The sequence below is a fragment of the Aspergillus heteromorphus genome (genome assembly GCF_003184545.1).
Source record: "Aspergillus heteromorphus CBS 117.55 chromosome Unknown BO70scaffold_30, whole genome shotgun sequence".
In the NCBI taxonomy this organism is placed as follows: Eukaryota; Fungi; Ascomycota; class Eurotiomycetes; order Eurotiales; family Aspergillaceae; genus Aspergillus; species Aspergillus heteromorphus.
In genome coordinates, this window is record NW_020290435.1 from 122,225 (window position 1) to 142,391 (window position 20,167).

General features: G+C 52.5%; 5 protein-coding genes across 5 annotated transcripts; 3 read left to right on the forward strand and 2 right to left on the reverse strand.

The window, feature by feature from the left end:
- Positions 1-3,238: 3,238 nt before the first annotated feature.
- On the reverse strand, positions 3,239-3,581 carry BO70DRAFT_365362 (uncharacterized protein). The gene has a single exon (XM_025544044.1). It carries the CDS (start codon positions 3,551-3,553, stop codon positions 3,398-3,400), a length of 156 nt encoding a protein of 51 aa, XP_025395905.1. The 5' UTR covers positions 3,554-3,581; the 3' UTR covers positions 3,239-3,397.
- Positions 3,582-4,819: 1,238 nt separating this feature from the next.
- Positions 4,820-4,998, reverse strand: BO70DRAFT_365363 (uncharacterized protein; the record flags this gene model as incomplete). The annotated part of the gene is made up of 1 exon (XM_025544045.1): positions 4,820-4,998. Exon 1 carries the CDS (start codon positions 4,987-4,989, stop codon positions 4,822-4,824), a length of 168 nt encoding a protein of 55 aa, XP_025395906.1. The 5' UTR covers positions 4,990-4,998.
- A 2,307-nt stretch (positions 4,999-7,305) lies between these two features.
- Positions 7,306-10,978, forward strand: clcA (putative C6 finger domain protein; the record flags this gene model as incomplete). The annotated part of the gene is made up of 7 exons (XM_025544936.1): positions 7,306-8,007; positions 8,092-8,204; positions 8,278-9,714; positions 9,770-9,850; positions 9,915-10,114; positions 10,191-10,710; positions 10,771-10,978. 7 exons carry the CDS (start codon positions 7,306-7,308, stop codon positions 10,976-10,978), a joined length of 3,261 nt encoding a protein of 1,086 aa, XP_025395907.1.
- Positions 10,979-11,784: 806 nt separating this feature from the next.
- On the forward strand, positions 11,785-12,227 carry BO70DRAFT_137742 (uncharacterized protein). Its single transcript, XM_025538106.1, has one exon. It carries the CDS (start codon positions 11,954-11,956, stop codon positions 12,188-12,190), a length of 237 nt encoding a protein of 78 aa, XP_025395908.1. The 5' UTR covers positions 11,785-11,953; the 3' UTR covers positions 12,191-12,227.
- A 2,054-nt stretch (positions 12,228-14,281) lies between these two features.
- On the forward strand, positions 14,282-19,998 carry lah (involucrin repeat protein). The gene is made up of 4 exons (XM_025541418.1): positions 14,282-14,863; positions 14,909-14,967; positions 15,022-17,538; positions 17,575-19,998. The coding sequence occupies exons 1-4, from the start codon at positions 14,423-14,425 to the stop codon at positions 19,916-19,918; spliced, it is 5,361 nt and encodes a 1,786-aa protein (XP_025395909.1). The 5' UTR covers positions 14,282-14,422; the 3' UTR covers positions 19,919-19,998.
- Positions 19,999-20,167: the final 169 nt, after the last annotated feature.

A 20,167-nucleotide genomic window follows, 5' to 3' on the forward strand; every position in this document is an offset into this window, starting at 1 on the left:
GCCTACCTCTCAGCTCTCCAGCGAAGTTGCCGACCAGCATGATGCCATACCATGCCATACTATGTACCCTCCATCCGGAATAGTACTCCGAACACCGTCCCTCCCCTCCAGACATGTGTGTGCGGACGCAGGACGGAGTTCGGCAATTAATCTCGACGACCAACTACTATGCACAATATCTACCGATACATGAGGTGGTGGGTGGACCGGGCCTTTCTGGTGTTCGGCCTACATACCCATACATATGTACATACCTACAGGTTGCAGACAATCGAGAAGATAGATCCAGTGGAGGGGGTGCTGCTTACCTACCTACCTACTCACCTAGTACCTAGGTATGTATGTACTTGCTTTTGGGCGTTTGCAGACCGCCTGCCGATGATACCAATATCATCCAGAATGTTAGACAGCAGCACCCGCACCAGTGTTGTCTATGTATCCAGTAGTAGTATCTAGGTAGGTAGGTAGGTAGGTAGGTACAGAGTACTCGTGACCCTGCTGTATCCTCCCACATATTTGCAATAGCGCCCCCCCCCCCAACAAAAGGTATCTACCCGCGTAACTCTGGTTCTCTTTCTCTTTCTCTCATCGCTCCCTCTCACCCCGTTGGGTGTTGAGCGACCGGTACGGAGTACAGAGTACAGTACAGGGCTATCCCTTGCTTCTGGCGCTTGATCATACGTACCACCTAGTTAATGTACCTACCTACTTACTACTTACTATCGCGACCTGCCACATAGCGTCCAACGGAGCACAGTATGCGCATCATCCGCAACTAACTTCGGCGGTCGCCCCAGCCTTGCAGGATCTTCGTCCTGAGGAAAACCTGGACGGGAATCGTTGTGAATCCAGCAGCCTGCTCTGTGCGGTAACTACATAGATATCGTCATCAAGAATCAAAATTCCATGGGGGACTGAACTGAATCACCGGGCACGATAAGAATCTCCCCCCAGATATAGCGGAGCCCGTGGTGGATGGACATCGGAAGACCCAAGAACCGCAACATGCCGCCAACCGATGGCGGGTGGTTCCAGGAGACGGGATCATGGGAAGTCGCTAAAAAAGGCGGATGGCGGATCGCCCGAATGAGGGAGACCGTGAATCCGTTGGCTCTGGGCCACTCTGGAGGGGCGGTAATGTATGTATCCAAGTATTACCTCGAGAGGCCATCGCTCAATCAGATGCCCAGGTTGCATCTACGGAGTACTCCGTGCCTGTCGCACTCCGCTGAATAAGCAAATCGTCGGGGGCCTGGGGGTAGGGATCCTGGGTTTGGATGGGATGCTCGAGGCGTCGAGTGGTCTCGATAGTCCTGTTTAGCCTATGCCCCTGTCAATCAAGGGGCTTGCTTGGGAACGAGAATGAGAATGCGACGAACAAAGAAGGAAAGGGAAGGGAAGCAGCAGCAGCAGCAGCAGTGGCGAGTATTGGATTGGATAGGATAATAATAAAATAATAATAACAATAATAATAATTAATGTACTGACTAGCAGCCAAGAAGATCCATCACGATCATGCCGCCAAATTGCCCCTCCATTTTTTCCGATGCCGAGATTATGTATGCCTGCCTGCCTGCCTGCCTGCCTGCCTGCCGAAATTTTGGGGACGGGTACGTAGGAGTTAGATAGATAGATAGTAGTTAGTTAGTTAAGCGGTAGGACGGTGTGCTCTCAATTACTTACCCCACTAACGAGGGTGATCGGGCTGCTGCACTTGCCCAGTAGCAATGATTCATTCACCACCCACTCGGCAGTCCGAGCGACAACCACCACCACCACAACAGCATCATGTTATCATCTCGCTACATGACTTGCTGTGAGCTTGTGAGCCTGTGAGTGTGATGGTCATTCAGCCCAAGTCAGTCAGTGCGCCCCGCCCCGGCTGCTTTCTTTTCCTTCCTTTTTGCCTGCCTCTTTCCCTCCTTTCCCCGCCACCCGCCTCTGGTCCTTTTCCCCTTTCCGTACGAGTGGAGCGCGTTCTCTCGGGTCTCACCATCTGAGGCTCAAGCTGGGAATCCTGCCACCGCCACGGAGTAGACCGAGTCCACTATCGCATTTTATTACTGAGGGTACGGAGTACATAGGAGGTAGGTAGTAGGTATCACGGGATGGGACTGCGAGTGGCAAATCGGGTAGGTTGAATGAATGACCCTTGCCCACACTCCTATTGGCACCGTCCACGCCAATCTCATATATCGATGGAGAATGGATGGATAAGTCTATATTGGGGGTAGGCCCGAGACGTTGTTTGCCGAGTGTAATCCGAACGACAAAGAAAGACAGGTCTCCGCGCCTTTCCCCTCTCCCAGCCAGGTTTGACGGAGGCCCCTACCCAAGGTTCTCTTCCGCAAGTTACCGTCCTTCGGGCCACCGCGGATAAATCAGCGGCTGTCCCTGGAGAGAACCATGTCTCCAGTCCCGGCGGAGAACCAGGGAACAGTAATGGTCGGTTTGCTTTTTGGCCGGATAGGTAAACAGGTAATCAATCACGGGCATCTAAGTATCTGTAGTAGATAAGGTAGAGAGAGAAGGTCCTACCCTACCTGGAGACGGTGTATGGCGCAAGCATCATTGACGCAGACCGATGGCAGGGGCCTCCCTGGATGACCTAATCAAATCATCCCGGCGCTTCGATTTCTTTGTGGGCGCAAGTTGCAACTTGGCACCCGAACGGTGACTCCTCGTCCAAACACGCTGGTTACCTACCGACTGCCCTTGTGTTCCGGACTGGTGCCTGGGACAGGACCAGGGGGGATCAAAGCTCCCTTCCTCCATCATTTTGTGCGTTGAGGATTTGCCCGGAGCCGGTGTTCAAGATGAATTGAACTGAACTGAACTGGCTGGCTGGCTGGCTTGTATGAAAATGGATGTCTTCAATGTCTTCAATGTCTTCAGTATGTACTCCGTACCTACTCTGTATGTATGGAAGGACGTCGCTTCTCCGCCTTTTCGAAGCGCTCGTCAGCTCCTTCGTCCATGCAGAACTCTGCCGAGTAAGTAGGTATCTAGATAGATACCCTGAGTCTGCCCGATTGATGCATATCGGCATGCACGGCATGGGTCTAGCGAGTCAAAACCCTTGATTCCTGCGACCCAGTGACACCCGAACAAGGTGGATGATGCTCACCGTCTTCTGCTGCTCCTGCGTGGGGCGCCTCCGTCGTTCAGCACCTCCCCCTGGGTCGCATCATGCATCCCATCCCATCCCCTCACCCTCTTCTCCCCCCCCTCCTGACCCCGGGGAAGTCCTCCTCAAGGAGAGCTGTCGTTCCCCATACGTAGGCTTCGAATGCATCTTCTTCTTTTCCTTCTCCCAGTCCAAGCCATGCTATTTAAATAGGTCGGGGATGGATAGATCAATGTGTGTTCCACCTCCACCGTAGACACAAATTGACTTTCAAATCCGAGGTCGGTCCACCGTAACGATAGCGGATACCCCCTTGCCAATAATCAGGTGAATTAAGCTGGACCACAAAGAGTGCACCATAGACCGATGGGCACCAACAGACCGAAAGAATGAACCTGAGAGGCTGTGTGGGTTGACAGCAAGCATGTCTCGAGTGTGTAAACTTCCGTGCGTTACCTCCTACAAAGTAGTTAAGTCATCCATCAAACCAGCCCTTCCTTCCCATCGGCTGTGGCTGATCCATCTGGCTCGCCATTTCATGTTCGGTTTCAGTTTTGGCTTTGCAGACTTGGGCGAATCTTCAGCAGCAGCTGCGCGACACGTTAGGAGAATGATAGGGCGAAGTGCTAGACAACACCTTCATACATGCTTCGTACATGCTAACCCACCGACTACTCGAAGATACATATGATCGCGCTCCCCTCAATTTACACCATCACCACACTACTGCCTGCCACCACCACCGCCGCCGCCGTTTGTCCTCCTCTCTCCTCCTCCCTATCGGCCACGGGGATTACCCCTCGAGATTTTGGGCACCGATCAGTTTGCGACCAGCTTATTATTCCTGACCCTGACCCTGACCTTGACCCTGGCCCTCCCGAAGAAAAACCGTCCAGAACCGGACCCGAAACACACCCCCCCCCCTCCAATCAGCTACCTATCATCTAATTATCTTCTACTTAAGTAAGTAGTGTAGTAGCACTATCTGCCAACGGTGGGTGCAGTGATTGACGTTGGGTCACACCCTTTTTTAATTCTCCAGTCCACCCACCCATGTGGCACTGAGGAGGACCGGAGCTGATTGCGGGCCCCCAACAGATCAAAAAAACCGACGGTACCCAGTCAATTCCTTCTGTTCAGAAGACTGCACAGTACACAGCTGTGAGTGGGGTTTTCATTCTTCTTTATTTTGCGAATCTCATTTTAGCCCGCCCCGGTTCAGTACCAGCTCCAGTCGCGGCTCCACTTTCTGCCCTTCTTTTGTTTTTCTTTGGTCTGTCACCCAGAACCCAAGAGCCGAAATCGAGATAGCGAATTTGACGAGGGAGCGGAGCGAGAGTGAGAGGCAAAGAGAGTAAGTGAGAGGGCAAAAGGGAGAGGGAAAAAAAAACACACACGACTCCCCCCCCTTCCCCCCCCAAAAAGAAAAACAAAAAACAAATTAAATATTAAAAAACAGAAGAGAGAAAAAAAAAGACGAAGAAAAAAAATAAAAAATAAAAGCCAGGACGGCCCAGACGAATTAAAAAGGCGATCTGTCAATTCTGGTGGCTTGTGTTAATTCATGCAAACCAGGATCCTGGTTCAGGGTTACAAGGTCCAGTCCCATTAGAAGAAGGCGTGCGTCAAAAGGAAAGAAGAAAGAAGAAGAAGAAGAAAATAAGACGGAAAAGCGCAACAGACAGAGAAGGGAATCAATCCCCCAAGCGGAAACCCCAGGGACGACGCGGAGAAAAGAGCAACTCAACTGGTCTGCTGCTGCTGCTGCTGCTGCTGCTACTGCTGTTGTTGTTGTTGTTGCTGTCTTTGTTCTGGCGGGTATCGTTATTATCATCATCATTATTATCATTATTATTTTTCATCACCTGGAGGTAAGGATCGCACTCCGCCTGTTTGTCTATCTGTCTGTCTGTCAGTCAGTCAGTGTCTCTCGCATTCGCATTCTCTCCTCTCCTCAGTTCTCTCCCTCTCCTCTTTCTTGTTTCCCCATCCCCTCCCTCCCTCCCTTCCTCCCTCTCCCAGTCTCTAGTCTCATGGGCCCAATTCCTCCTCCACCAAGGAAGGGGAAAGAAAAAGAGGGGCATGCAGACACGCCCTCATCTGCCACCATCACTCTTCAAAGCATACCAACCACTACCACCACCACACCCACCCACTGTACTATGATCAACCTCCTCCTCCGCATGCCTGCCTGGCCGTTTGCTTGATAGTTCATTTTCTTTGTCATCGCGGCCATTTCCCTTCCCTTTCTCCGCACCGTCACACCCCCCTAGGTAGATACATCGTCATCATTCTTTCGAGTTTCGATCCCGTCTCTACCCCATCAGATCCGTCAATCCACTCCTGCCGAGCCGCCGACCAACTACTGACTCTGAACTGTTGCTCCCCAAGTGACCGGACGGGAACTCTTTTTCCATTTGGTTTTTTTCTTCAACCTGCCATTTCCAGTTTAAACTCGTCGAGGATCCGTCGCTCGCCTTTCCAGACACCGGTCCTCTTTGGGCCCCCCCCTCCCCCCTCTCCCCCCTCCGAAATCCAAATCCAAATCCCTCCATCCTTTTCTTTTTCTTCTTATTAAGGAAAAGGACGCCCGCGAACCTCTCTCCCTCGCCCTTCCCACCGTTCGATCGACCTTTTTTATTTTTATTTCTATTTTTCGTTTTTCGCACCGGCCGACCCGGCAGCTTGGCTTAGCTACTTCCTACTACCTCACTCTAGGTAAGGTAGATAGCTAAGTTAGTTATCTGCCGCCTGATCGGACTGCGCCAGGCACTGTAAGTGCCAAACACCCGCTGTATTTTATTTTGCATCCCGGGATCGAAGTGTAAGTACATTCATTACCTTACCGATCTTTACCACTCTTCCCAGTTCCAACCACACGCGGGTTTTGGTTTTGGTTTTGGTTTTCGTTATTTTTGTTGTTGTTGTTGCTGTTGCTGCTGCTCATCCATCCTGTTCCGGTTCTTCTTCCATTACATTTGATTTGATTTGGTTTGGTTTCATCTGGTTTGCCTGTCCTCGGTATTGTATTCGATTCGATCTGGTGTCCCCCCCTCTCTTTTCCACTGTCTGTTGCCAATCGTGGAATTGTTGTCATGATGGATGCGCCAGACGGGCACCGATCACGAATCCATGGACCGACCCCCGATGGCTCCCATGGGTGCTGGCTGTCTTGAGATCCCCCGATCGGAGTGTCAGACAGAGGCAGCAGTAGTGCCACTAGGTACTCCTGTACGCCATACCTGCTGAAGCCCGAAAGATCACTCGATCACTCCCCTAGGTGCCTAGCCAGGTGCCGAGGTCGGGACACTAAGGTGTCGCGGTGCTATCCATTTGGCTACTGGGCCTTTAGGGATTGCAGTACCTTGATTCGGCACCTTGCACAGCACCAGGGTCGGTGTGTCCACTCCATCATTGATTGATTACCTTACTTAGTCGCGCCGCGGATCGTCTTTCTTTCCACCCCCCCCCCTGTTATCCGGTTATACTACCTACCACCATCTCTTAGCACTCTGACACTATTACATCTGCCTCTTGTGTATGATCATCGTGCTATTATTATTATTTGGGTCTTTTTTATTTTATTTTTTTATTTTTTATTGTCATCATCCCTCTTATTACGAAACACCGCCTTTGGCAGCTCCAATTTCATCCCCTCCTCCATTCTCTCATGTGGTTCTGCCATTGCTTTAATTATTATTATTATTATTATCTGCTGTCACTCCTCCGCTCCGCTTTCCCCCCCCCTCCCCCCTCCCCCTCTCTCCATCTCTCCCTCTCTCTCTCTCTTTTTTTTTTTTCGCTTCCTTGGTTTCGCTGATCGCTTGACCGTTGCTCAACCGACTTCCGCTAATTACCTGTGTCAAGCTAACTATTGCAAAGCTACCGGCTTGTGTCTTGCGCCAGGATCAGGATTCCCCGACCGATCTTCTACCCCTCCTTGTGCTGTTATTGAAACGGGATTGCGGCGAGATATTCCCCTTGGCTAAACGCAAGCCCCTCGAGACTACCGTTGACAGGCAAGGAAAGGACCGCCCACCTTCGAAACCCCCGCCCCGCAAGTTCGCCGAATACCCGGATCGAAACGGTGTGCCTTGTGCTTTCACACGTCCCACAACCCCCCCGGTCGCACAACACGGTTTTGGTATTCGTTTCGGACGTCATGTCCTCCTGACTGTATGACTGTCGCTTTAAGTCGCCCGCCTACCGTGGATTCACGGCAATCCGGACCTATCGACCGCAATCGCGGACCTTTGACCACCGAACTCGTCGCAGTAGACGACAAGCAGAGACAGCTCCCGGTCAATTTTGGTGCTTTGTCTCCAATGCATCCTCGAATGCCGCATCCCGACGGATCGCATGGTCCGCCCAATGCGCATGGAATATATGAGCAGCCATGGCGACCTTCATTTTCGTCTCCATATGACAGTCATCCTGCGGAACAGCGTCGCACGTCAAACGCTCCTCAGCCCACATTGCCCCCTCATGGATTGCCCCCCCATGGGTATCCTGTCATCCCAAACCGCGACTTGCCACAGCTTCCACCAGATGGCCCGTATGGCCGACAAAGCAGCTTACCTGGCCCAGCGCATACCCCTCCAGAGGCTCCAACTCCTCACCAAGTCTTCCGTCCCATGAATGGGACGCCGAACGAAAGCCCCCCCCATTCGGCACCCCCCGATTACCGCCCGCGAATGTCTTTCACCCCTCATGAGTCGCACAGCAATGGGGAACCTCCGCTTCCCCCGCACACATTACCACCTAGTCAATATACCACCCCGGTTCCTCATATGTCACATACCCCCACGCCCTACGAACCGGGTTATTACGCAAGCCAGGCCTACGGAATACGCCATCGGAAAGCCGCGCGAGCTCAGCAGGTAAACCATAATCCACATGAACACGAGGCAGCTTGGCCCCTAGAGACAATTCTGGCTGACTTGCGGCATTTGCCTATTCTGAAGGCCTGCGATCAATGTCGAGCAAGAAAGGCAAAATGTGATGAGGGGCGTCCTGCTTGTAGCCATTGCAAAGAGAATAGTTTAATATGCGTCTACAAAGAAGTCCCCCCCCACAAGTCTGTGAACCAACCATTGCCCTTAATTGTTTTCTGGTGGCAACTGGCGGACACGTGCTGACGATGGAAATAGGCAAGAAAAGGCGACACAGGCGGTTATGGACCGCCTTGGTCTGATAGAAGACGGCATGAACGAAAAACTTAGTCGTATACTGAGTCTCCAAGTAGAGCAATCCAACCTTCTCACTCAGATGTCTGCAGAATCTAGGTTGAAAGAGCCCAAGGCCATATACAACGGAGAGCCGGAAAAGCACTCAATTAGTCGTTTACTTAAACCGGACATGGCGGAAATTTTACAGAAGACGGAAGAGAAGGATGAACAGGTGAGTCAGATTGTGGGACAAGAGTTGGAAAGAGCCGAGGGGGAAAAGCTCCTGCTAGGCGAAGATGGTGAACTTTCAATCCCCGTCGATCATACCACCGCAGCTCACAAATTGCTTGCCTGGCCCGCTATCAAGAGCCTTCTTGAGCCGAGAGAGTATGTTGAGGACTACGTTATGAGGCTCGAGGAGGACCGAGGTCTGATCCGTGTCTACGGGCGCGGAGAAGGGGATGATGCCAGCGAGAGCAAACCTATCAACGAGAGCAGGCCCATGGCATACCCGACTTCCCACCCGAGCTTCGATCAAGCTTACAAGAATGATATTCCTCCTAATGGGACATGGGGCTCTGGTGCAAACCAAAACGGCACTCGTTTCCAACCACGAAGCGATGCCCTTGATGAATCCGGTATATTCACCACAGATCCTGACGACGTCCGCCGCTACTACCAGAGCTATCTCAATCATATACACAAGCTTCATCCGTTTCTGAACCAAGGCGAACTGCAAACTAGCGTTGATGATTTCATCGAGTTTTATTGCCCGCAGAAGAACCCCGGCCCAGCAAACATCTTGAACAGCAATAGTGCAATCGAATTGCCGCGAGCCACAAAACGAAAGCGTTCATGCGAAACGCTACAAGGTGCGGGGTGCGACGTGCCATACTCCCCCGGTTTCAGACACGAACGCCCAGTCGGTCGCCGCATTGAAAAATCGCTGAAAAACGCCGTCATTCTCCTGGTCCTTGCACTTGGTAGTATCTGCGAAATTCGTGGGGCTGTTCCTGGCCCCGTCACTGATACGCCCGTAGACTACCGCAAGCAGAAAATTCCTGGGCCTTCCACACGCAGCATTCTGTCGCCGGCAAATGGCGAATCTATCATTGAATCGCAAGGAAGCCTGTACTCAAAAAGTAACTCCTTCTCATCCCCGGTCGACGGTCGGAAGGGCTCATTGGACCGTCAGTCTTTTCTGGATAACCGACACCTACGAAACGTGGATGTCATTCCTGGATTGGCCTATTATGCATATGCCTCGCAGATTCTCGGCAGTCTTCAAGGGGCGAATGGATTGGTCCACGTCCAGGCAGCTTTGCTAGCAGGGCTTTATGCAGGGCAGTTAGCGCACCCTTTCCAGAGCCATGGATGGATTTACCAAGCGGCTAGAGGGTGCCAAGTTTTGGTCCGGACGTATGTGTTACCCCAACCCCCATGAATTGGCTCCTCGCCGTCTGACCAGACCCAGGAGACGTTATGAAACGATGAGTGATGGCCCGCTGAAAGACCTCTATGATTTTGCATACTGGACTTGTCTACAACTAGAAAGGTATGAGCACGCCATGTCTGACTTTCGCTGGAGTGCCCTCGGGATTAATGAATTATGGATCTAGTGACATCCTTGCCGAGCTAGATCTTCCGGCCAGTGGTATATCTCGATCAGAATCACGCATTGCACTGCCCAAGGGCCGAAACCTCTCTTTACCGAATGACGTGACCGCGCCCAGTACGGTCATGATGTTCTTCTATTGCGCCCAGATTCACCTGAGAAAGGTTCTCAATCGTGTTCATACCGACCTTTACAAAGTTGAAAGTGAGTTTATTATCGCTAAACTGGGCCAGCCAAACCTGCTGCTTTTACTAATTCCGGGCTGTAGAACAAGGACAAGGTCAAGGCCCCCCCGGCCGTTGGTCTGCCAACGTACTGGAGGTCCTGAGCATGAACCTCGAGCTGTGGAGAAGTAGCCTCCCTGACTCGATGAAGTGGAAGGATGGGGACCCGCCATCAAACGACATCAACGTGGCCAGGATGCGGGCCAAGTACTATGGCGCGCGCTATATCATCCACCGGCCACTTCTTTACATCGCCCTTCATTATGGTCCCTCAATGTCGATAAATTCGCCCGCTGGCTCTACAGTTTCTGGTCCGAAGTCGCAGCAGGTTTCCCCTTCGCTGACTCACAGTCAACGTGCTACTAACATGGTACGATTGTCGAGTGAGGCGGGTCCAGCAAGCCGAAGCGCCCAAACTCCGAATCCCGGGTGGACAGCGTATGCATACCGCGACCTCAGCCCAAAGATACGAAGAGCGTGCAAAGTGTGTATTGACTCGGCTATTCTGAGTACAATTGCTTTTGATGGGCTCAATGGTCGACCAGTGGTGACCAACATTTTCGGAACGGCCCACGCGTAAGTTTAGACTCGAGACATCTCCCCACTATCGGAATTGGTACTGACCACTATTTCTAGACAATTCGGTAATCTGCTTGTATTGTCCGCTGCTTACATGTCAAGTCTATCTGAGCTGGTTGACCGCGCTGAACTTGATCAGCTTTTCAAGCGAACAACCAGATTCCTCCTGCAGAGCGCCGAGATCTCACCTAGTCTTCGAGCCGACGCGAGAATCCTTAGCGAGATCTACGAGAAAATCTTTGGCGAACCAATAAAGATTGACTAAGGTTGTAATGTGTTGACTGCTTGAAGTTGCCTTAGGATCACCCGGGAACGAAATCTGTCTGAGGGGCCTGATATTGTTTCCTTTCCTGCTCTTCTTTTCCTCGTCTCCGACAATACCCTGAATCCTTTCTTACGCCATGAATTCGCCGGGAAAGAGCCCTCCTTGCTTCCTTGATTCTTCCTAATACGACCTAGCCAAGGGTCCCTTGTTTGGAATTCTTATACAACGTGTCATACCCGGGGAGCCTCTCATGGTGGTTCATTGCCCCCTCCCCTCTGTTAATGATTGGCCATTCTTAGAGCGTGCCGGTGATGTGCATCTTGGATTAACTGTCTCGGTGGATATTTGAAATTAGCTTCATTCCTATATGTTGGAATTTTTGACCTTCATCGTTTGGGCTTGCTTAGGTGTTTTTTTTTGTTTCTTTTTTTCACTACTTTTTTTTATTTTCTTTGCTTTTCGTTCTATTTTCGTTTTTGCTTTTGGCGTCAAGTGGCGTTGGCTGCATCCTGTTCTCGGACGGGAACAGGCTGGGGGGTATATCTGATTGCATTTCAGCGGATCAAGGATGAAGCCCCCACTGGAGGATTCAAATCGACGGCCATACAGTGCATGATTTTTTTTTTTTTTTTTCATTTTTTTCTATTGTCACCGAGTGGGATGGCTGTGTGACTACCTTGATAGTATCTGGGTGGCGGCGTCTGCGCCCACTCCCGCTCATCCGTCCCATGTTTGAGGGATAGGGGATAGAGATAGGGATAGGGATAGGGATAGGATAGGTTAGGTTAGGTAACATACCTAGTAGTAGGTATGTAGTATGGGGCGTTCGATGGCCGACGCTCGCTCATTGCTCCAATTGGATAATTGCTTGTTTGGGAGTCTGTATGGACCGAGGACTGCATTCACGTTGCATGAGGTCCCGGACAAGAGTCGTAGCCATGGATCCATGGATCCATCGATGGGTAGGTGCGTAGAATGTGCTGGCCCGTCTGTCTATTCGATGAACTTTGTCAATTTGCTCAACTTGTAAGTCGTCTGGGCCGCTATTCTCGCCGCTTCTGCGAAGCTACTTTACTGCCATTTATGCGGCCATCCCAATTGGGAAAAAGTGAGAGACGCTCTGTACATAGGTCGGCTTTATTGCCTTTGCCTTCTATGTATATATGTGCATGTCTACTCCATACATGTATCCGACTACTACTTACTTATTGAGTATGTACTAGTACCGACTGCTGTTGTACAGTGTTTCCTAGCGTGGTGGCACAGCAGCTGTCTAAGACCTACCTTAGTAGTAGGTATGTACAGGGGTTGGTACGGAGTACCAGTCAATCAGACGGCTGTCAGCCGCTACTTTACCTTGACATACATACATACATACATACATACATACATACGTATATAGAGCAGGGATGTGGATGTGGGTGTGGATGTGGGTGTGGGTATGGTTGTCCTTTTGAAGAGCTCGTTACCAATAGATAGAGTGCGCAAACTCCCCAGTCGTCATGCATGCATGCAGCCCCGGTTTAAAACAGCAGAAGGTGAAGGGGAAAGTGTGCCCTTGATCCGCGCGCGATGGTACAGATATGATTTGTTTGCCCTGAGGCTCACATTATCTGTCTGACTGTTTGTCTGTAGGGTTTGTTGTCTTGTCTACGGAGCACATATTGATATTGATAGTCTGTTCTTGGACGATATTTTCAGTTCTTGTTTCTGGGTGGTTTGGACTTTGGGTTCGTGGCTGAGGATTTGGTTCGTTGATGATTGGGTTTTGTTGGTGAGGATTACTCGCTTTATGGATATGGATGGGTGTTATTGGTTTGCATGTTAATGTGGTTGGATCTGGGGAGTAGTTTTGATGGATATAGTGCGGATGCAGTTGTAGACGGAGTAGTGTGGTGAGATTCTTGTATAGTATCTCGGCTTCGGTTCCTTTTCATTTCTTTGTTTCATTATTAGAGCGCACCATTGTGGATATTAATTGTCAACAGCTGTTGGATTATCATGGGTCCAAGAAGGAGCCAATACCATCCAAGTAGCGAGCTGTCCGGCGACTAGATAGATACGTAGGGAGGTATTATGTCTTGCATGCATGCAGATTAGTTGGATGTGCATACCGGCGAGGTGTTGTAGTCCGTCCGTACATGCCGCTGGAATCCACTCCGATCGGGTCGGAGATATCTTTTCTGTCCTATTTGGGACTGGTTATAGATGTGTTGAATGCGTGAGTGTGGTTTATTATTCCGCGAGTTCTGGGTATCGTTGTTGGGAAGGGGGGTATTCCGGACTCCAGTATCTTAAAGATACAAAAGATACTTTCATCAGATGATGGATGGATAGATCGAGACAGATAACCACGATAGATCGGGCGGGACAATATGACGTATCACGGCGATGGAGAGAAGCTCTGATCATTGATGGGAGCCACCGTGGGGGGATCGCCAATCGGGTGATTTGGACGGGGGCAGCAGAACGAGGCTCGAATTCTGATCGGACCAGGTTGTCTGAATGCTGTGATGGTGATGATGATGATGAAGTAGTCAAGTAGACTGGAGAGTCTAGCCAGTCAAGTCAGTCAGTCAAGTCAGTCAGCCACCCTTCCTCACGTGCCCGGGTTCTCCCCGCCCCAGCCTCACCGCGAGTTTCCCTTCTTCTGCTGCTGCTTCGGCTGCTGCTGGCTTGCATTCTTTCTCTCTGCAACCTCGTCATCGGCTTCCATCTCAGATCCGATCAATTCTTCCCTCCCGCATCTAGCATCTGATCTGATCTCTGTGATACCCCACATTCCTCTTCCCATCAAGCGTCCAAGCTCTTCCTCTTCAACGTTCAAATCCCAGTACCCACGGACTCTCTCGCTCAGTCCTCGTCTAGTCCATCGCGCCCCATCCTGGTCCGTCCTGGCCCAGCACGCTAACCCGGTTAGTGGCCGATTGTCTGGAGCAACCGACCGTGCAGTCAGTCAGTAGCTAGCTAGTCGCCAGCTTCTCTGCTGCTGAGGGCTGAGGGTTGAGGGCTGAACCGCTGAAGTTGCTGACCAGATCAGCCCGTGGTTCTGTGGTTCTTGTCTCCGCCCCCCCCCTTGGGTCCTCCGATTCCCGCGTGAAAAAGAACCACGGTTCACAACTTGTTTACTTTCCCTCCTCTGCCCATCGCAAAAACAACCCGCCCGCCGATCTATAACCGCCATCCTCGCTTTCTCTTTCCGACCTCCAACTCCCCAACCACCCCTCCCCTCTCTCCCTCCCTCCCGCCCTTCCTTTCCCTCTCTTCCTCTCTTTCCCTCTTCTAGGCTCCATTGTTATTATCGTGACTCCCCTCATTCCATTTAATCCCATCCTTCACTCCCTCTCCAAGTCACGATTCAACCGCCCGGTTCGGCAATCGCGTCTACCCTCAATTCCACATGGTTGCCTGAGTCGCTAGAGCTTGGATCGCTCGCTGCCCACCATGTTCAAGGGCCTTTTCGGTGGGAACCGCTCGTCCTCCGATGTCCGCAGCACTTCCAGCTCGAAGAGCGGTAGCCGTCGCAAAACCGACTCGAAGTCTTCGACAGTGAGTCGCAAGTCCTCACGGGGTGACGACCGTGATCGTGGCTTGGGCGACCTGTCGACCTACCGATCCTCGAGCAGCCGTAGCAAGCGCTATGCGCCCAGTGCGGCGGGGGAGTCGGTCGCTTCGAGTTATGCGACGGCGGACCAGGGTCCTCCAATCGAATCCGAACGGATCGTGATAGAACGCGCGCCCAGGCGCAGGGACTCCGAAGAAACCGACCGTCGCGATCGGTACCGAGACAATGGTGATGGGGAGGAAAAACCTTACCGCAGGCGCGACAGAGTGCGATCGCCGAGTCGGGAGCGCGAGCGGACCAGAACAGAGCGGGAGGAGCGGGTGAGTGAGACCGTCTCTCGCGATCGAGATGACGGTCGGCCCCAGCGACGACGGACGCAATCGGGCGATATGTACGCCTCGCCGATAACTACAGGCACGCCGACGTCTGGGGCTGACGCTAGCTTCTTTAACGCGCCTCCTCACCACTACCTTCCGAGCACTTCGATGCCCAGCTCGCCAAATGTGCACGCATTTTACGATCCTCATGTGCCGCAGCAATTCCCCGGCCAATTCCCGACCTATGTTGCTGAGCCGTACCGACCACCTCATCCTGCGGGCGAAGCGGCGGAATACTACGGGGACCAGGGACAGTCTGTCCAAGACCAGCCAGGAGTTCGACCCAAGCCTCCACTGGTAATTCCCGAAGACCAAGCGCATCTCATGACAGCGTCTCCTGTAGCTAACCCGCCGCCGGAGCCCAGTAGCATGGGGCAGGTTGGTGCTGCTGCCGCCTACTTTACGGAGGACGCGGATCTGGGAATTGAACAACCCGAGCAATCCACTATTACTCCTGCGTCCAAGCCGCCAAAGCTATCGAAGCCAACAAGGCCGCCGAAACCCTCTGTACAGACAGGAATGTCAAGACCCCCAATGGTTACAGCAACTGCGGCGACTACTGATCTTGCAGAGCATAGCTTCTCGGAGTCCCCTTCAACCTATGTACCACCTAGCTCCTCGAGCCCTCCAAAACCGTCCCATTCTCACGCCATGGGCACTACAGTCGGTGCAGCGGCCGCGGGTGCAGCAGCTGGTTATATGATGGGTCATCATCACCAGTCCTCCGCAAGCGTACACTCTTCCCAATACACAATGCAAAACTACGAACAGGCTTCTCAGAACAGTCCGTCATACCCAGGCCCCTCGATGTACCCACCTCAACAAGGCCCTGAGTTCTTCACTGCGGGTCCCGGGGCACCGGGTTACGCTGCCAGTCCTCTACACCCAGAGCATGCTGCCCTGTACCACGCTACGCCTCTTCAGTCGGGAGGCTTGGCTTTCCAGCGCCGTCAAAAGGGCCCGTTGGACAAATTCATAGACTTTTGGAAGGATCCGGAGGGTGTCGGCGAGTTTGAGGACTATACCGAGACCATTGGAATTTGCAAGTACTGCTTTGACCCCGGTTCGACATCGCGGGACGCACCTCGCAGGCATAACCACGCGCGCCGTCGCCGCTCTGCCGATCGCTATAGCAGCAGCTCCCGTGTCGATAAGACGAATCGCTACCCATCGTCGGAGGACGAGGGTAGACGTCGCAAGAGCTCACCAAGAAACTCATGGATTCCTGGGTTTATTGGTGGGTATGCCGTCAAGTCGATGTTTAGTAGCAAGGACTTTGATGAGACGTATAGTGTTCGATCAGGGCGAGTAGCGGGCTCTCGGAATTCTGTGCACGAGAGCGAGGGTGCATCTTCATCCGGCCGACGAAGCCAAACATCCCGCGGCGTTCACAGACGATCTTATCGCAGCCGATCCCGTGAACGCACCGACCAGAGCTCTTATCATTCGGACTCAAAGACGACCAAATACGACGAATCCCGACGACGTTCTCGCTCGCGCTCCCGATCTTCATCCATAACCCAGCGGCATGCTGCCCTTAGGGATGCGGCCTTGGGCGCAGCGGTAGGGACGGCGACTCTGTCAGCATATGAATCGCATCATCAAACCAGCAGCCGCAGCTCAGTATCAAGGAGGTCCAAATCCAGAAAAACATCTTCCTCCGATGAGTCGGTTCTCGACATTTCAAGACCCGCCCGAAAGGCCCAGAGCAGCGGGTTAAGTTCTTTTTTCACCGCGTCATCTGAGAATCGGCGGAAGCGACAGACTAAGAAGCGAAGGAGTCTCTTTTCCTTTAACAACTCTTCGTCATCTTCTCTGGATGCAGACTTAGCCTTCGGGTCTGGATACGCCAAGCGCAAGTCGGACAAGTCTAAGAGGCGAAACAGGAAAGAAAAGGAAGATGTTGATATGGCATTGCTGGGGCTTGGTGCTGCTGCAACAGCGTTGGCGGCCTCATCCCATCGAAGAAGTCGACGAGCTGGAGAGGTCCTGGCCCGTAAGGATTCTCGATTGGGACAGTCGGATTACGCCTCTTCTGCTACCAATGACGAGGGCTGGGAGGATCTTGACTCAGGAGACCAGTCCTCCTCGAGCGTCAACTCTGGTCTTGCATTTGGAAGCAGTGGACGCTTCCCCAGTAGTGGTTCACAATCGTCTGATTCCGGAACTTCGAAGTGGACTTGGGGATGGGGTAGCAAGAAAAGCAAGAAGGAGAAGAAAAAGAGAAGATCTCGATCGTCCGAGAGTCGCTTCCCTGCAGAGGCCGCGGTGGTGGCTGGTCTCGGCACGGCCGCCTTGGCTTCGGCATATAATCGCGACTCAAAGACCGATGCAGCAAGTAGCACTGGAAGCCTTCAACAAGTGGCACCGGTTCCTACCAGTGATCCTTCGCGGTTCGATACTGTCAATGTGTCGTCCTTCCCCCCTCCCCAGCCGACCTTAGTCCGGCCTGGGCCTATTCCCCTACAGCAACCCCAACCGGTGACGCCGGTCTCCCAGGCCGTATACACCACCCAAGGAGAATCCATTCATGCCTATAGTGCACCTGACGTACCGCCATCATCTGGAAGCTCTTTCATGCCTTATGAAACCCAACTGTACAGTTCGAGAAATGATAGGTGGGACCAGCAGAGCTCGGAATTCCTTGAGAGAAGCGACGTCTCCTCGAGAATCAATCGTCCACACCGCCGGAGTGACTCCTCTCCCGTCTTCCATACAGAGCCCCTAGAGACTATGTCGACTTCAACCGTTAAACGTCGCTCGACGATCAAAGACCAAGCATCAGTTCAATTCGACTTGACCGAGGAGCAGGCGGATAAGGAGCGACGTGCGAGCCGCCGGGAAAGATCGAGACGTGATGACGAGCGGCAGGATGCAGTGCAGCTCATAGACCGTGAGCACGAGATGGCTGTTCGTGATGCTGAGCGCCAAGCAAGCCGCCAGAGAGAACAGGACTATGAAATCTCAAGAGCCGAAGAAGATAATTCCCGGAAAGAGAGAGATAGTTCATCTCGGATTGGCAGCGTGGCTATAGGTGCGATCAGTGGTGTTACTGCTATCACAATGCTATCTGGACAGAGCTCCCACGATGATGCCTCCGAAACTGCCAGCCAACGACGCCACGAGGAGCGCCGAGAAAAGCGTCGGGCAGAAAGACGCCGCGTTCCCGAGTCAGACTCCATATCGTCGAGCCTGCCAATGTCTGAGGTCTCGCAAGAAGTGGTTGAAGAGCGCCCGCACTCAGGCCGTGATACAGAGAACGCGAAGCCATCTTCATCTCCATCCCGTCGAAGTCCTCGCAGGAAGCCCGTTTACGAGGACTATGCACAGTTCTTCGCTCCTGAAGAGCTGCGTTATAGCCCAGACACTTACGCTCGTCGAGAGCCTACTTCAATGCCCACCATTATTGAAGCAGAGCCGTCCAATGAATTCTCACCTGTGACCGAGGAACCACATCCAGATTATGCTGGTGGCTTGCCGTGGCCCGTGCCTGAGTTACGGCTTACTGAACCCACACCTCCTCAAAGCGTGATTGGAGCCAGAGAGACCTCGTCGCCGAGAATCTTGGTCCCAGGACGACCAAAAGAGGATGGCAAGCCCGAAAGGCAGACAACTGGCTCCCGCGTCTCATGGGGCGAGCATGAGATGCACGAATATGAAGTGCCCTCGACATCCTCCGAGCTTGAATCGATAGACCAGGATATCAGAGGCTTTCAGTCTGACAGCCAACTCGAGCGAATAGTTGCAGAAGATATCCAAGAACGTCCGACCAGTTTTGCACCCGAGCCCCCATCCACAAGTGTACCAAGCATGGTGGGGGCGGATATCGAGTTTGCTGCTACTGTTGCTGCGGCGGCTGCGGCGGCTGGATTCGATCCCTCGCTTGTGACAGATAACCCGACATACCATACTAGAGCCTCACCCCCCACGCCAGAGACTAAGGTGAAGTTTGTCTCACCGTGGGAGGAAGTTGCTTACTCCCGCCCGGCGCCCCATGGATTTGTTGAAGGCGAAGTCGAAACACCGGACGAAAGTAAAAGTGAACAAGTGGCTCCAGAGCAACTCATTGAAGATCGACCATTTTACTCTGAGCCTGAGCCGCTCGTTTCTCGTGAGCCTAGTGCGCAGCGACAGCAGTCAATTGCCCAAGAAGTCATCGGACATCTGAGTCGCAGGAGAGAAACTGAAGGTAACGGCAGCGTAAAGGAAGACTCAACTGTTGGCAGTAATAAACGGGACAGGAGGTCCGTTGGCCGCCACGAGGAATCGGAACCCGAGCCCCTTCAGGAGGTTCTTTCTATGCCTGGTGGATTCGAGACGGAAGATTCACCCGACAAGTCCAGGGGTATTAACGACCCAAGCACTACGCCAAGGGAGATTCCAGTGTCTATCGTTTCAGCAGCTGCCACTGGAGAACGTGCAGCGCCAACAACCGAAGAGAAGCTGGAGCAGGATAGCGATGATTACCAAGAAAGGGACGATGCTAGCTCAGTTGCAGTCGAGGGAGATTCTGCCGAGGGGAAGAAGAAGCGACGGAAGAGGCGTTCCAAGCGGGATAGCGACAATGTCGAGGATTCGGTTTCCACTACCTCTTCGTCCGCACGAACCCGTGATAGCAGTGGCAAACGCAGAAGTACTGATGATAAGGCAAAAGAGACGCGGTCTGGAGGATTCCTGAGCAACCTGTTCGGGTCCAGGGTTTCTGAACCGATAGAAAAACAGAGATCATCCTCTGCTGACAGGCGTTCCTCCCGTGAAGTCCAGTCAGAGATTGGTTCTCGACGCAAAGAGAAATCATCAAGGCGTCGCAGCTCCAGTCGAGGAGATACGTTGGACAACGAATCTCGAGTCCGGGATGAGCGCAGCGCACTTGCGGACAAGGAAAACATTAACATTGAGGATTATAAGTCCAGCAGGCATCGAAGGAAAGAAAGCCGGCGACAGGGATACGAGGATATCGTGGAATCGGGTAAATCGAGGGAGTTTGAGAAGGTATAGTGCTTAGTTGTCTTTCCCATTTACCTGTAAATTGGCCACGGGCCATTCGCTGCCCTGGTTATTCCCATATCCGTTTTGAGAGAATATGTATGACGCATATACTAAAAGCTTCTTTTCTTCTTTCCCACGTGCAGGAACGGGAAAAATCCCAAGACGACGAACAGCGGTCTTTTTTAGTGGAAGGCCCCGAAATGCCAGTCAAGGTAGACGAGGGTGATGATCATCACGGTGCTTCGGGGCGAGTGGATC

Coding starts and splice junctions, on each gene's coding strand:
- BO70DRAFT_365362 (XM_025544044.1), bottom strand. CDS start 3,553: ATGCTTGCTGTCAACCCACACAGCCTCTCAGGTTCATTCTTTCGGTCT.
- BO70DRAFT_137742 (XM_025538106.1), top strand. CDS start 11,954: ATGTGCTGGCCCGTCTGTCTATTCGATGAACTTTGTCAATTTGCTCAA.
- lah (XM_025541418.1), top strand. CDS start 14,423: ATGTTCAAGGGCCTTTTCGGTGGGAACCGCTCGTCCTCCGATGTCCGC. Junction 14,864..14,908: donor GAACAGAGCGGGAGGAGCGG/GTGAGTGAGACC, acceptor GGTCGGCCCCAG/CGACGACGGACGCAATCGGG. Junction 17,539..17,574: donor TACAGTTCGAGAAATGATAG/GTGGGACCAGCA, acceptor CCTTGAGAGAAG/CGACGTCTCCTCGAGAATCA.